Below are 16680 nucleotides of genomic sequence, written 5' to 3' on the forward strand. Positions count from 1 at the left end.
TTGCTTGCTTCACACTTTTTAATACATTTTACCCGATCTGTCATATCTTGCTCCTTCAAAATTGACTCAATACACCATTGCCATTGAAAGACATGAATCCTTTGTTTGTCTTGTCAAGCACATATTAATAAAACTTGGTGAAGGATTCAATAACCCCTTGAAAATAGGATTCATGTCTTTTATAGGTACCATAACATAATTTGTTCACATAATAATTTTAAAGGTACTATAACATAATTGTTTCACATAATAAAAGGATTTGAATAATTACAAATTCTCCCAATTAATAATGCAAATCTTCTTACTTGGGTGGACAAAAAGTCTCTTCTTTTCTTACTTATGAAGGAAAATTCAAAGGTAAAAGAAGTTTAAATAAAAAAAACAATATAATCCAGGTAAATAAATTTGTTAATGAAATTTGACAGCATAATTCGAAAATTATGGCAAAGATAATGAAAAGATTAAGAGGAAGTCTGCTGATTAGCCAAAAGTCTAATCATCAAATTTCTCATTTCTGCCATTTTGGCGCAAGCCTCTTTTTGAACCCCTGAAAAAATGTCCCGTGTTTGCTCAAGCATGAATTTTTTTTAATGTCTTTTCAAAGATAAGATCTTAGAGCATCTATAAACATTAAAATATAGATATAATAATTTGAAACAAATTTTTTATAGACTTTTCAAAACTTCCCGTTTTTTCATACGCACTGTAGCACACCTTGCACTTACCTATCCCAAACTCTGTTTTCTCACCAATGTTTAAATTACACAACACAGTCTTCCATTAAATCAAAACAATTATAGTCATTGTCAAACAAGCTTAAAAGTTTCTTCCATTTTTATTACAATGAAAAGTGTTTTAAAGATCTATAGCTGTATTATCCATTGCATCTTCTTGGTGCATCCTTTACAATATATTCATCAGTGTTTACAAGTTTAAAAATACAAACATACCTGCATTTCCTCATAAAACAGTGATTTCTCAGAGCAAAAGTTTCACACCTACATAGTGCATGGTTTATTTCCTACAAATTGTGGCCATGATTTACGCAACAGCAAATACAATTCAACCTTTCTAATAGTTCGCAAGCCAATAGCAGATATTTGAATGTGAAAATCTGGTATACAATGTAATTTAAAAGACAAAATGAGCGACATCAATGTGGATAATTTTGGGAACTTCGTAAAAAGTAAATGACCTTTTTATGGTTGTCAAAGTAGATCAAATTAGAGTGCAAAATGCATCCCACCAGATAAATTGGACCAGTCTTCATGGAAGCTGATAATTAGCTAGACAATGTGGCAGAAAGGAAGAGGGGGAAGGTGCAAGAGAAGGATGAAGAAGTTAAATTACACATTGTGACGGGGGGGGGGGCATTGTTAAGTAGACAGGGGGGACAAGAGAAGATGAAGAAGTTAAATAACACATTGTGACGGGGGGGGGGGGGGGGGGGGGGATCGTAAGTAGACAGAAAACAAAATGATGAATAGGAAACAATATTAACAGGAAAGTATATCAACAAAAAAGACAATGAGTTTTTTAAATGTTGAGTTGTTAGCAGAAAATTTAAAAAGAAAAATCTGATTTTACAAATTTATATTCAAAGGTTGAAACTTGCAAGATACAAACAAGCAGAAAACGTGTAAAAATTGAGAGAGAAAGACAGGGAGGGGTGGGGTTGGAGGTAAGGAAGAGAGGTCTTTTACTGGCAGCCTTTGTATTGTATTCATTCAACAGAAAATTTGCATTGCTGACACATAAAAAAACTTTTAATTCAATTAAATAGATTAGAAGATGTGACACCAGCTTTGTTGAGGTATGTGTGAAAATAAATTATTGAAAATATTTAAGGAATCAAAACTTTTGACATATAAAGAACACAATAACATAAACAATATATACACAACGTCACTTCTAACCCAATGACTTATATATAAATTACAAAGGGAATTCAATTAACATAAAGAAGCATGATGTAGAAGAATACATTTCTATGAATGCTACATATAAATATATATAAAATAATTTGTAACATAAAACTAAAGGTAGCAATGAAGCTTAACATACATCAAACTAAATAGGTGGGAACATACATCCATACTTGAACATACATAGAGCTAAAACATAATAATAACTTAGCACACTTTAAATGGTCCAGTAGAGAAAAGCACTAATATTGGTAGATGTATATCTGTCCCTGACAATATATTCCTACTTTCTGTATATAATCATTCCATAATTACACAGAGAGTAAAACCTTTCTGCTGAATATTCACAAGCTTTAAGTAAGCTGCCTCATAATCTTTCAATGCTAAAGGCAATGAGATTTATAAGAGTGGTAGCCGTAGTGACTATTAGGATATCTAATTTTGATTATCGATATCGCCTTCCTATATTTATTTCATACTTGTGATAATTATGAAAACTAAGTTAAGTACCAGTATGAATATTTCAAGCTTTTATCAGTTGCTAATGTGAATTTTCAAGTCTATTATTTTTAATGGGATAGTACTATGGAATATATATAGAGTAATGTTAGCATCACTTTTTCCCTTCTCAATATTCTGTAGATTTCCTTACATAGTTTGACCTTCAAGAAATTAGTAACCAACTGGGCTCATTCAAATAAAATTTTTTTTATCAATATTACAAGTAACTGATTGCATTTTTGTTTTGCATGCAGTGTGCCACAGATTTAAAATGTCCATCAATTATGCAATGGGTTGTGAAAAAAGGTTAAATTCTATTTATTTTCAACCGACACAGATGAACTTTCATGATTGTAAAATAGATTTTTAGTAATACGCAAAAAATAAGTGTTTGGTAGACGAGTCATTTTTAATTATAAACGTACCCACATAAGCTCATCTGTGTTCGCTATATTCAGCATACTGGTGGTCAAGCTAAATATCATTACTTTAATTCAATTCTTCTAAATTCATTATTACCAAAAATATATCAATCACATTCAGTCAAATCAAGCCACTAGAAAACAAACAAATTCCTCAAATTATCCTGCAACACACATTCAATTGTGAACTAGATACACAGTGCCCTACATGTGTCAGACAGCTCATTAAAACCACTTTGGTGAAATAACATTCTTCTGTACAGTGAATAGTATCAAAACAATGAATCAACTCTCAAATCAGATCACAATCACATGATCCTCAAATGTTACAAGTGTGCATATCAGTAAAGATACCATGAATAACATATCGCAAAATATGGTCTTGTTGAGGAAACACTAATTATTGCAATTAATTTCATGATACAAACATTCCAGAAAAACCAAGTGCAAAACATGTACTTGATATTGTACAATGAAATGACGAAAACATGATCACATTGAAATTCTTAAATTTCTTTACAGTTCATGTATGTACATACTAAGAAATAAGTTTGCACAATGATTTCTTCGTGTGCACTTGAATCCAAGGCGCTGCTTTTCTAAAATTGCATCTTCACAAAATCTTGTGAGTTTGTAAATATGATGCACAATATAGAAGAAAACATTGGGACATACTAGAAACATTCCATGTCACAGAAGCTGTGTTTCAAATCTAAAGCTACCTGTTATGTGGCATTGACTAGCAACTTGGCATGTCAAGTGCTGACAATGATATGAAAACTGGTCCCCTAAAAATAATTCCTGAACTACAGGTTTCCCTTTGACATTAACAGAAATCACAAGATTATCTTCAGTTTTCATGAAAAATTAGGAGTGAAGATTCCCTTTAACTAACCCTGTTCAGCTACCTTTGATTTTGACAGAACATTGCATTGATGCTTTTAGAAATTTACTTCACTGTAAACACAAAAGAATATTACAACACATTATGAAATACAAATGAAAAATTGTCATTCTAATTTATCTGAGTGCATAATAAATTCTATGATTATATACAAGGTCCAAAATATATAAATATACATTCAAATCAGTCAATTAATTAGAAAGATTTTTTTCAAAAATGTCTGTCAATATTTAAAATCAGGAATCCAACATAACTTTGGGGTAATGGGAGAAAAAGAACTCAAAAGTTAAAGATTATTATTCTTTTTAGAAATCTTGTTTTGAGTACACAAAATGGACTATTTTTTCCAAATAAAAACTTGGTTAGTTATCAATGGTGGCAGTATACCAGTAATGAACAAAGTATTTGGAACTGGCATGATATAAGTCATCATTAAGGTTTGAATAAAAAAGGGATTTAAGTAGTTTTTCAGGATATAATAAAAACATGGAATACAGCAGAGTGTATAAAATGGAATACTGCTTTAACAATATGTTATTAAATTGTTCCTTGAACCACAAATTACAAAGAAATATTATGAACTTAAATATTACATGACAAAAAACAACAACAAAAATTAGTAATGATGAACAATTTGGCAAATTAGAAAATATGTGACAAAAATACATTGAGAATAGTTTTTAAGAACAATTAATAACTACACATTATTGAATTATGGATGAAAAGAATGGAGAATGACTGTTCAAACCCTCTTTAGAAATCTTAGAAATGCAAATTAATTTTAATCATTTTTCTTAAATGTTCAACTTTTTCAGATGCAAAGCAGCATCAATCCTAAACCAGCCTCAATATAGCAACAACAAAAATCAAACACCTTTCCTGTACTTTTAACCTTGTGCTACATTACCAAGAATCATGATAGAAGGGTTTATGGATTCATCCACCTATTAAAAGAATTACAAGGTCAGAAAGCAAAATACAAACACTGCATTGCTAGGTAGGGCAATCCATTTTTTGTTCATCTCACAACTGACTGATTTTTGAGCTCTTCTGGTGACCCAAGTACAAAAAATGTTGCATTATTTTCATATGAGCTATTAAATGTTGGACGAATAAAGGTTTATCTGATTGGTCATAATATTCATTTTTGCACATTTGACTTTTGAGATGCCATAAAGCATTATATGTGATAATGTAAAATTCTTATCAAACTTTTGAAGTTTAAAGGTAAAGGCTAGTTTTGGTAATGATATCAAAATCAGAATCCATACAGAATCCAAAGAAATGACCACCAAAGTGTCTGTTTGTATAAATAAAATATATGTGCCAAAGGATTCTGGAAGAAATTGTGTAATTGCTGAGAAATCAGCAAATAAGCACAGGATTCCGGTAGAGCGTCATGCCCGACATTCGAAGCAATCATTATACACTGTCCCACGTGCGCTTATCTGTGTTGGGGATCTTCAGTCTGAACAATTTTCAGCGTAGATTTCAAGATTTCACAAAGTTCAGTTTATGTAACTGTACCAGATCTAGATCCTTGATGATATAAGCCTTGTTTTACAGATTTTCTCATGAAATCAGTGTTTACTGCAACTACTAGAATTTCTCTTTAAAATAGTCTTACAATCCACAATCCTACAAATAATACATTTTGATTGGTCAAGTAGCACACAGTTGTAGTTGTTTAAAACATCAGCACATAATGAAAAAAAAGTTCTGGATTAACCATTGTAGGTTGCAATGACAACCATCTTATACTGTAACCGGCATATAAAAAAAGGAGCCAAAAGCAAATTCAGCTGGCACATATATGAGTTGCGCTTTTATGAGGTAAAAGTAGAGTAAAAAAAAAATTGCTTGCAAAAGATAATTTTACAAACTAAACATTCTATCATGTCTGTTGTTATTTCTAGTTGTGGAGGTGTTAACATATTGGAAAGAAGAAGATAAAAACAAAAGAAGAGGGAAACGGAAAGAGAGATGATAGCAAGATAATCAGATAGACTGAAAGATGTGAACAAAGAATTGAAGAGTGAGACAAAGTGAAAGAAAGAGGGGGACATGGGGGGGGGGGAGAAGGGGAAAGCAGACAAAAAGAGAGGGAGAATAAGAGCTACAGAAATGATAGTGACAAAGATAAAAAGGATTGGGACAAAGAAAAGGTGAAGGGAAGGAAGGAAGAGTCAAGAAGAATTATGAGAGGAAACATTACATCTTCAAAAGTATGAATCGCATATTCATAATATCTTAAATTAATTAATGGGCTGTCTTGCACACTGTCATGAGTCGCATGGGAGTTGAGTTGTGCTTCGGAGGAAAATGGGGTCAATGGCAGCAAGCTTACTTGCTAGGAAGGCATGCATACAATGAAGAAGTTTCCGCAGGTTCGGACACTCGAGCTCCTGAAAGGGAAAATCAGAAAGGATTTTAAAACAGATCTTTACAAAGTTGATTTTAAAGATCAACTAACACCTTCGGATGATTAGAATCATGTTTAACATTATTGAAATGGAATATGACATATAATGGATTTAGCAATAATGATTCTTTTATATGCAGAGGGATTAATTTATCAAATAGATCAATTTTAAGATAGATAAAATACCCTTATGAGGAAACAAACGGTGTTTTGAATTATTGAAGAAAATATAAAAAATAATAATCATAATGGCTGGATTTTAAAAGCACTTTTTGCCTGAGGATACAAGCACTGGCATCATTACCCTGGCTAAAGCCATGCTGCCCACAGGTACTCTGGCATTCAAGGAATTTCTTCCAACCGGATACCCATTCACCTCACCTGGGTTGAGTACAGCACAATGTGGGTAAATTTCTTGCTGAAGAAAAATCTACCATGGCTGGGAATCAAACCCATGTCCCTCAAAATAAAAGACAACAGTCATGAAATAGATTTTGCAATGCGAATGACCAAATTTCACATATCATTATCAAATATTTATAAACTGATTTTGATCCAACTGCATTTTATATACAGATTGTGATCCATCATATGAATTTGAATTCTGATAAGGTTTTCTTTTCCCCTTATTTTCTTTCTTTTCAACATTTTTTATATTCTAATTCATATGAATCTTTACCTGCATTTCAAGCTGACCGGTGTTGGCATTAGTGAATTGGAGTTTGACTTTTGCATTGCCATCATCCGAGGAATTCTTGAGTTGTGAGAAACGATACCGCCACAGCAGAGCCTGCATTAAATCAGAAATAAAATAAACATTTTCATGCAAAACTTTTTTTCTGATTAAATTAATGGGATGACAAAAACTTTAATCTCACAAATATTCTGGATCCCATTTTATTAAGATTTGATATAATAACAAATACACCATTTCTATAACAAATTCACTGACAGCCAATCATATTAAAGGATTTCAGTAGCTTTTAACAGTTGCAAAATTATAACATCTTGTATGAAACATGCCGCAGGAAAGTGAAGAGGCATTGCTGCTAAACTACTAAGAGAAAATCCTCATAGAAATGGCTGACTACATTCCTTTTAGAGGTCCAGAAATGGAGATTTAGACAGAAAATCACTTAATATATTTTCTAATCATTAAAGAAAAGTAATACATAGGGTTTCAAAAAGAATAGTACAATATACTCTACAAGCTGATACAGAAATCATCTACAATGAGTGACTTTTCTCACACTTTCCATGATTTGTTATATGATTCTGGTGTTGTCTTCTTTTGTAGCAATAAAAAAATTACACAAGTGGATGTTTAGCAATGATGCATTCACAAAACTAATTAAACTAATTAAGAGAAAAGGAGAAAAAAGAAAAAACACTGAAAATTTCAGCTAATACAGCTTTTATTAAGTCAGTGTTGTTCTCAATATATAATCAAATAAAGGAAGATTTGGAAGTTGTATTCCAATTTATACTAAATGTATTCCAATTAATGCCAAATGTCACAAATTCTTTCTCTTATCATATGCTTTCATGTCTGTTCCCACTATTGTGTAAATCGGTAATGTCAATTACCTTGTTATGAGCATCAAACAGTGTAAAACCAGTTTCTAGGTCAAGGGTCAAACCTACGACCCTCTTTCTCCACGTGCATCCATATGTCTTAGTCTATTGGGAGAGAGGAAAAGATAAAATTCAGGGTGATTCAAACAATCAATTCACTTAAACTTACAGTGTAAAAGTGTTTGAAAAAATTATATTGAGTTCAGTTGAAACAAACCAACAACTTGTCAAATATCTAAGGATGATGTTGCAAGAATCTAGCACTCAATTACAAATTATTTTTCAGTAAAACAATAAATCATGATTTTCATGATTAAATACAAATTTGCGATTGATCACTAGTCTCTAATTTGTGATAAACATTTGCAATACATATTGCAAATATGTTTAATTTTGCATGTATAACAAACTGTGACCTTTGACCTACAATATCAAAATTCAAACTTGAGCAGCCTTTATGAAAGTCTGTCACAATGTATTCAAGTTATTATGCATAAACCATCTGAAAATCTTATTTTAAGGTTACTTATTTGGAGTTTTTAGGTGGAGGGTGACATATGAGGTCAAACAGACAAGTACAATGCTTAAAGAACCTCAGAGACCTGTCCACGTGGACATTAAAAGTCAAGGGATTGGGGGAGAAAAGGGTGCGGGGGGGGGGGTAAAGTGACATATAGTGCAGAATAAAAGAACATCTCAAAATCAAACTTACACCAAGTTTACTGACTGATGCATGAGTTGCTCTGAGGACCGCACTCTGCCAAACGTTTAATTCACTCCTGTTCTCTACGCTAAGATAATGGCAGTCGTCTGCTCCGGACTGAAGGAGGAAGCAATGGGCTCGGTCATCTTGGAGTTCAGAATCCTGTAAACATTTCAAATGATGGTTTAAGTTACATCAAAGAAGTACTTTCTGTCCTCAATCTATTCACAAGTTACTGAATTGATTTAGAATTTGATATCTAGCCCTTCCATTTCCATTTTGTTTTTAAATTTGGTTTCTGGTTACCAGTGCTGATCTCTCCAAATTTCACTGGTTTAAATCTAGCTATCGACATCCCCCCATCTTCAGTAAATTGCAATAGTTATTGTATCTCTTTACACTACTTTTCTAAGTGGACTTCCTTCTCATGAGTTAAAAAAAATATGTATCGAACATACCTTGAATATTCTTGAAACAACTTCAAAAAGTTTGTAACTTCTCTCACACCTAATCCAGTCTCTAGGGTTAACCTGTGGAAATAACAAACAAGAAATTGTATCGTTGATGCTTCAAAGAAATATCTACAGCAATGATGACTCGTGGAAATACGTTCATATGTGTCCCGTAACACAAAGGTTAGCTATTAATCACTAAATGAAATGGCCTATCAAGATCATCCTTGCATGCGTATTTTGCTCAGTAGAATGACTAAGAACCAATCGGAATTGCTCTTTCAAATAAGCAATTAATAGCTAACCTTTGTGTTACGGGGCCCACATCTTTGAAAGATTGCAATGCCTTCACTAGCGAATCAGAAACTAATTGAGAACATCTTTCTTCACACCAGTGACATGAACCCAACATCTGCCTGCTTACCTCCTAAATTAGAGTAATGGACAGCATCCATTTCAAGAGGAATTAAGTGTTAGAGCAAGATGATGAAGTATGCTTGGATTGTGATAAAAAAAAGAATGTTTCCTAATGTTATAGCACCAATCATAATAAACATCTTCTGCCAATCATGTTGTTAATATATTATAACGTTGGTTAACTTACTGGTGGTGATTCAAAGATGAGGGCATCGGCCCCTCTTATTGCCAGAAATTTAGGCTTCCATATGTTATGATGCGAGTTGCTTGCAAGTCTTTCTTCCACCCAACCAAAGTGCATGATCTACAATAGAAATGGAGAGATACATTAAGGATTAGTACCGTTAAATGGAAGGAGTAAAAACAGGAAGAGCGGGTAGCCAGAGAGATGGAGAAGAAAAGAGGAGAGAATGACAGAGATTAACAGAGAAGGGGGGGGGGTGAGAGAGAGAGAGAAAGTGAACACAATGAGCATCTAACAAGGTGGATAGGTGCATTTTATAAATCCAATATTATTTTATGAGAAAAAGATGTGAGGAGGAAGAAAAGAAGGAGGCATGGTTGACGGATGATTGGAAGAAGTTTGGAAGTGAGTATAGGCATCATTATCAATGTTATTATAATTATCACTATCAATACAATCAGCATCAGCATCATCATCATCAATATCATGAATGCTTCATTATTGTCATCATTGATTCAACAAATAACAACTATCAACATAATACAATCAACATCATCATAAAAACTATCATTATAACATAAATTTATTACCATAATCACTATCATTATCATCTTTCTTAATATCATCATTCAATTCAATTAAATTCAGCATTTATTTCAATTCATTAAAAAACAAGTTGATAACATGATCATGTACAAACAAATAGACAATAATTTAAAAATATCATCAACATTATCATTATAATAGTAATCACTATTGAATATCAAAACTTGTCCAAACTTACTTGATCTACTGGAGGTAAGAGATCATTTGACAGCTTCATCTATGAGGGATTAAAGAAAAGAAACATTGAATAATGAAATCACTTTACACTTTTACATCCTAGATGCTTTCTTTAACCAAGACTGATTCAAACGTTCAGTTTCTAATTATTTTCATATCGGAGAAGTTTCAAAATAGAATATTCAATATTTCATTCAAAAGTTCAAGATCAAAGAATTCACAGTTTGAAATAAAAAACATTTAAAAAATCATTCTTGAATTCAATCTCATGCTCTGAATAAATTTGAATTAAAAAATCAAATATAAGTTCAGATTTGAATTCATATTCAAATTCTAACTGAACATTTAATCTATTTGGCTCATATTCTGAAGTCGGGTTTAACTTACACTTCGATTTAAAGTTGTGGTTTAAGTATGGACAGCCAATTGTTACATAAATCACTAACAGTATAGATATAATATTTCAGCTGATTTGGCTCTCAAATCATTCATAATTGTGTAGGAAGTATAATCAAATGATTATCTTCACCATCGATGAGTCAGAAAAGAGCACAGTAAACATAAGAAACATATAACTTAATAAAAAATTTAACTTTTGGCTTCCCATAATTTAAGCAAAGAGTTAGACCTGACTTCAGAATACAGGTCTTATATCAACATAAAATTCCCATTAAAGAGTCTGTACTCACTGATTGGGCATTGAGGGTTGCTACACTAGAGTTGATAACTTTGAGCCAGTCTAAGAGTTCCGTTGAACTCTGGCAAAGGAGAGTTCCTGAAGACGTTCCATCAACACCTATCACCTCAAACGTATTCGGCCTTTAAAAGGTAAGGTAGGTACAGACATTGTTTTGTTGTCAGAATGTACAAACACACAAGTTGGATAAGCCTTGACAGGTGTTCTCTGATCTCCCCCATCAAATGCATTTCAATTTTCTTTTCCAAATTATATATGTGTTCATTCTTTTGGAATTCAATTTCATACGAACAAGTATAAATAATGGATTTCTCTGGATATGAATGTCGAATTGATTTTTTTTTTAGATAAGAGAATAATTCTTGTCTTCGTAATATTCATTATACAATTTGAGAATTGCCACAGAATGAATGATAAATACTGGTGAGTTCGGTTTTGCAAAACCTCATGGAAAAACTTAGAGGTCTATGGTTTTATACCCTGTGGGTTCATCTAAAATGGACTTACCATTTGATTGGTAAATTACATGAATATAAATAAATGAAAAATTAAAGGGATGGATAGGTAATTGAAAATCAACAAGTAGTAGAAGGGAAGTATGGATTTTCCAAGGCTTGTAAATGATTTGAAATATGAGTCTCAAGATTTACCGTCATTATTTTAGTAACACTGACATACTTTCTGTACAGCACTAGACTAAAATGGTGTATTCATTTCACCTTAATTCTATGTACTTCTTAAAAGCATATGTGTTTGTGGCATACATAAAGAATATATAAAAAGCTTTAATATTGAAAATTATCTCACCTGATTTTATCTGTACCACTTGAATATCTTGTAACTCTGGCCATGAGTAGTGATATTGAGAGCATGTCAACCCATCTCGTCTGCAACTTTGGCTGTGGCCTTGGGGATTGGTTGTGAACAGTTGCTGTTGTGGATGAGGCATTTCTCGTCTGCCAAACAACCAGAATTATCAAGAATATTAATCATTTAGAACACAGAGAACTTTCAAGTTTATGACAAACAAAAAGGCCTATAGAATGAAACATAAAAAAAAATCAGATTTCTTTTTGTTTTTGCAAGCAAAGAATGTGAATTTCAATAAATTTCCTGAAATTACATTACATCTTGTGCAATAATCATCTGACTTCGCTAACATTGCCATATTTCAACACATTATAATTTTCCCTACCTAAAAGCGGATGAAAAATCCTCTTTAACATATCAAAACTATTTATTTTGCTGCCAATAACAAGGATTGTCAACAAAACATAAGAAATCGACTAACCTGCCAGCCTTCACCGCCATTTGTTAAACTGTTTTCTGTTGTGTTGTTATTATCTGGAGACTTTCCTCTGTCTGCTAACTTAGCTGAGAGGCCAAGAAGGAGAGCAAGGTACAGAGTGAGTAAGAGAGAGAAGAAGAGAGAGGGGGAAGAAAGAGGCAGGCACACAGAGACATAAACACAGAGAGAGAGAGAAACAGAAAGGAAGCAGTGGAAAGACCCACACACAACAAATCAGACCAGAAATGAAGGGAAGAAAATGGAAGAGTAAGAGAGGAGAAAAGATAAGACAAGGAAAAGGGGGGCAAGAGAAAAATAAATGGGAGAGAAGAGGAAAGAGAGAGAGAAGGGGGGGGGGTAGAAAATATCAGATAAGAGGGAGAGGGGGAAGGGATAAAGACTGATTAATGATTAATATAATATACATGTTATAAACACATCTTACCAAAATGCATTAGCTATAATTTGATAGAAAATATTCAACAGCAGAAAACGAATTGAAATGAAACTGCCTTGATTGGAATTGCAATAGACAACTCATAATATAATTTTGCAAATGATAAAAATTGACAATGGCGAAAAACAAATTACATCTCAAGAGAATTTTGAACACAGTTAATATGAATTATTGATACGAGCTGCTGATACATTTTCTCATTATAATGCCCTTTGGAGTTGAAGCAACCTTTTCAATTGATGATGAATAATATAATATTAAAAAAGTAATTGATTTGTCTATCTGTCTGGCATTGGTTGATGGAAGTCGATCATTTTATTTTCTTTCACCTTAAGAGACCTTGTAGGTTGAGACCTTTCATTTTACTGCTATTAAAATGCAAGTAAAATAATAATGTAATTAAAACACAAATTGATAATTGATTTGTCTATCTGTCAGGCATTGGTTGATGGAAGTCGATCATTTTATTTTCTTTCACCTTAAGAGACCTTGTAGGTTGTGACAACCTTTCATTTTATTGCTATTAAAATGCAAGTAAAATAATAATGTAATTAAAACACAAATTGGTTTCAGATGAAAACATACAAATTTGTTATAATTTAGTACAAAGCATACTTCCTTCTCTATGTTTGGGGCCCCATACCCCAAGGACAGTTCAAAAGGAACAACATTCTCACACACTAATTCAAAGAGAGAGAAAAATATAATTGCAATTTTCAATGACAGATCATAGTACAATACAGTTTCATTGGTTGGAAGTTACCACTTAGGTAAAAAAAAATCACAAAATCAGGCATTCGTGGTTTGGCAGATGAATGCAACCCTAGCTATTGATTAAAGAATGTTGCTTACAAATAAAAACACCACCAATACTAATCTCACTTGAAGGCTCCCAATGCCCTTGGTAGACAAATTACGTATTTGTATACAGGCATGTTACAAACTGATGACTTTGTTGACAAAATTAAGGTAAAGCGCTTTATAGATATCTTTTGCATAAATCAAAGTACATCAAGCAATGACCCAACAAGACAAAAGATGTTTCTAAAGCGTTGCTAACCTGCTTGTTTGAGGTATGGCGTTGCTGCTCTGAAATGCCTGACTGTCAGTTGAACTTCGTTACCAGCATTCTTTAGTGCAATCACCTACAAGAAATTAATTTTTGGTCTTGGTTAAAAATAATGGCCTGTATTTAGTAACCATACTTGTATAAGCTTTTTTTTCTTCTTTTTTTTTTAAACATATTTTTCAAAGAAAAAAATCGTACTGCTGTATTTGGTTGCAAAAACATACTAAATACGCCCAAAATATACTGGGTGGCATGTCTGCCAGAGTTAATATGAATTAATCAATCAATCAGTTTTTCTACTGGATCAATCCCTGGATGAATTACATATACATTTGCAAATATGGGCCTCTATCTTTGTGGCCATTTTAACTGAAATCACACAACACAAAGTGGGGCTGGTGTGCAAGAATTTGAAATGCTTCCAGACATACTAGATACCCTCGATATATATATGATTCCATTATTGTTGTGTTTTCACTACTTTCATTGCACAGAAATTAATACAATGCTTTGGATAATGTCAAGGACAGTGCATACACATTATACTGTAAAGATAATGGAATGTTCCCATAGCCTGCACAGTTTGCTCCTGTACCGAACCATTGTGCACAACCTCGCTAACAACTCCCATAATGTTCTATAGCTGTCAAGATGCTTGTTTTGTGTAAAGGCTGATTGCATGTTTGGTACAAACACATCTTGAGTAGCACAACATAATTTGTCATGCTACATTGCAATAAGCTGTTTTGCTCTACTCTTTTACAACGTTTTCCTGATAAGAGGCCCATTAGCTTGCACAAAACATCGCAAGGACCTCCCAATGGTACTAAAATCTGATCAAGGTATCCATTTATTTCCTCCAAACCGTGTAATTTGTGCATTATGTTGACTCTGCAGCTTTACAGAACATCAAACAAGACACCAAGGTGCAGTTGAGCATATGGAAAACAACATCACATGGATAGAATGTTCTAGACACAACTCTTTTGTGTTCATTGGACAGGAACTCCTGTTCATGTTTTATTCCATGTTTACCAAGTGGTCCCCTGCCGTGAGTTGTACACATTCAATCATGTTGAAGAAGTAGTTTATGAAAATTCTGGCCACTTCAGAGGCCAAGACTGTTTCCGTCATTTACAAGAGATCTTACGAATGATTGGAATTATCATGTGCCACAATATAAGCTCAATATATAAAAGACCATTTTTTTACGGATGTAGATGATTTAACTTAGTGTGATATAATTTCTTTTGAATGTTAGCCCTCTACATACTATACAGTGAAAAATTATATGAACTTTAAGAATGTTAATCAATATCTGTATATTTCAGTTTTAGGTGAATACATACATGTAGGTTTTAACTTGTTTGGCTTATTCTACACCATACATTCATTAAAGTCTAACTTCACGAACAACTCATGATAAATACCCTGGATCGTGTGAACGGACCAGTTACAATACAGCCCAATGGAGAATGCAATTTCCTCCCTCCATTCTACAAACCAGTTGAAAGGAGGGTTGGCGGTATCTTCAAATGGGGAAAGCATATGCTTTCTTTGTTCCTACATACTACATAATTCAATCCTACCTTTTCACTGCAGAGAGGAGAGCCTAAATAAAAGATGTCTTATTATCAGGGCGGGGATCTGACAACAATAGAAGCCACTCTCTTGACAATTGTCATCATTTGATTGCAGAAAGTGGTGTGTGCTGTGATTCAAGTGCCTATGGATGTCTGATTGAATAGGACTGTATTATTCTACAACATAACCACTACACTATGTGGTTTCAAACCACCTCGATCACAAGAATTCCCGTTAAATTACGAGAAATTTTTAAGGCTAAAAAATACCTGTTAATTATTCCTGCATTCACACCGCCCCAAAACACATCCTTCGGGATAAGTTCCCGAAGTTACAAGCATGCGCAGTATGGTCTGATAAGCAGGCAAGGCGCAAGATTCAAAATCACTAGCCCAGCAGCCACCCACGCCGCCGTGCCCAACGTCACGCTGGGCTAAAAGTTCCCGTAATTTGCTTTCACATTGCCAAAATACCTGCGACCTTGGAAAAATCCCCACGAAAGTTCTCGTAATTTTGCCAAGTACCTATTATTTAGCGGGTATTTTCTTTCGGGGAAATTACGTGTAGTTTGCTTTCACATTACCAAAATACCTGCTATTTTCTGATCGGGTAAATTTCCTGATCAGAGAATACCTGGAACTGGCGAACTTCGAGGCGGTCTGTAACCACCTACTGGGGAATTTTATTTTGGGGGAAATATTGAGCAGTTCTTTGCATCTTAAACAATCTGAGATAATTTTTTTTGGTCAATACTTTGAAGAGAAAAAATGATGACAAACTGGTAGCAGTGCATTGAATGGTTTGTTCGTTATAAGAATAAAAAAAAAACTTTGTCAGTCTTATGATACTTTCTTAGCTCTCATCAGAATATCAGATGAAATATTAGCACTTACTGCTTCATCATGAGTTGCTCTTTCTATTGAAAGTCCATTGACCTGTGTGAATAAACAAAGAGGGGGGTGGGGGTGAAAAGATAAAGATAAAGATGAAATAGAGAAGGAAATGAAGAGGAGGAGGAGTAGGAGGGGGAGGAGGAAATAAAAGTAGATATATTCCTCTCCATAGAACCAGATACATTCTGAAAAAAATCAATGTCTTTCATAAAACATTTAAGAAATTGTATTCTTTAAAATATGTTCATAACTATATTGACTTGGGCATCATTATCTCAATATATTTTTTCACTTTTTCAGCGCTACTGATAATTGCTACAAGTGCTAGAAGTGATGTAAGAATCTGACAAAGTAATTAGAAGATTTAGAAATTCTTCAAGTGTACTGTATACACATCTGAAAGA

At 33.4% G+C, this 16680-nt stretch overlaps 1 protein-coding gene across 2 annotated transcripts in view; it reads right to left on the minus strand.

The window, feature by feature from the left end:
• Positions 1-2716: 2716 nt before the first annotated feature.
• Positions 2717-16680, minus strand: part of LOC121424630 (gamma-2-syntrophin-like) — a 43202-nt gene continuing 29238 nt past the window's right edge. For both annotated transcript variants that reach the window (XM_041620355.1, XM_041620361.1), the window contains exons 7-18: positions 16277-16318; positions 13791-13875; positions 12277-12359; positions 11793-11941; positions 10978-11107; positions 10290-10328; positions 9509-9625; positions 8911-8982; positions 8462-8614; positions 7762-7854; positions 6854-6964; positions 2717-6157 (exon numbers count right to left, since the gene is read on the minus strand). In XM_041620355.1, the coding sequence (XP_041476289.1) occupies positions 6035-6157; positions 6854-6964; positions 7762-7854; positions 8462-8614; positions 8911-8982; positions 9509-9625; positions 10290-10328; positions 10978-11107; positions 11793-11941; positions 12277-12359; positions 13791-13875; positions 16277-16318 (1197 nt within the window). In that variant the 3' untranslated portion in view covers positions 2717-6034. The remainder of the gene's footprint in view (positions 6158-6853; positions 6965-7761; positions 7855-8461; positions 8615-8910; positions 8983-9508; positions 9626-10289; positions 10329-10977; positions 11108-11792; positions 11942-12276; positions 12360-13790; positions 13876-16276; positions 16319-16680) is intronic.

This window comes from Lytechinus variegatus, chromosome 1 (genome assembly GCF_018143015.1).
Source record: "Lytechinus variegatus isolate NC3 chromosome 1, Lvar_3.0, whole genome shotgun sequence".
NCBI lineage: Eukaryota > Metazoa > Echinodermata > Echinoidea > Temnopleuroida > Toxopneustidae > Lytechinus > Lytechinus variegatus.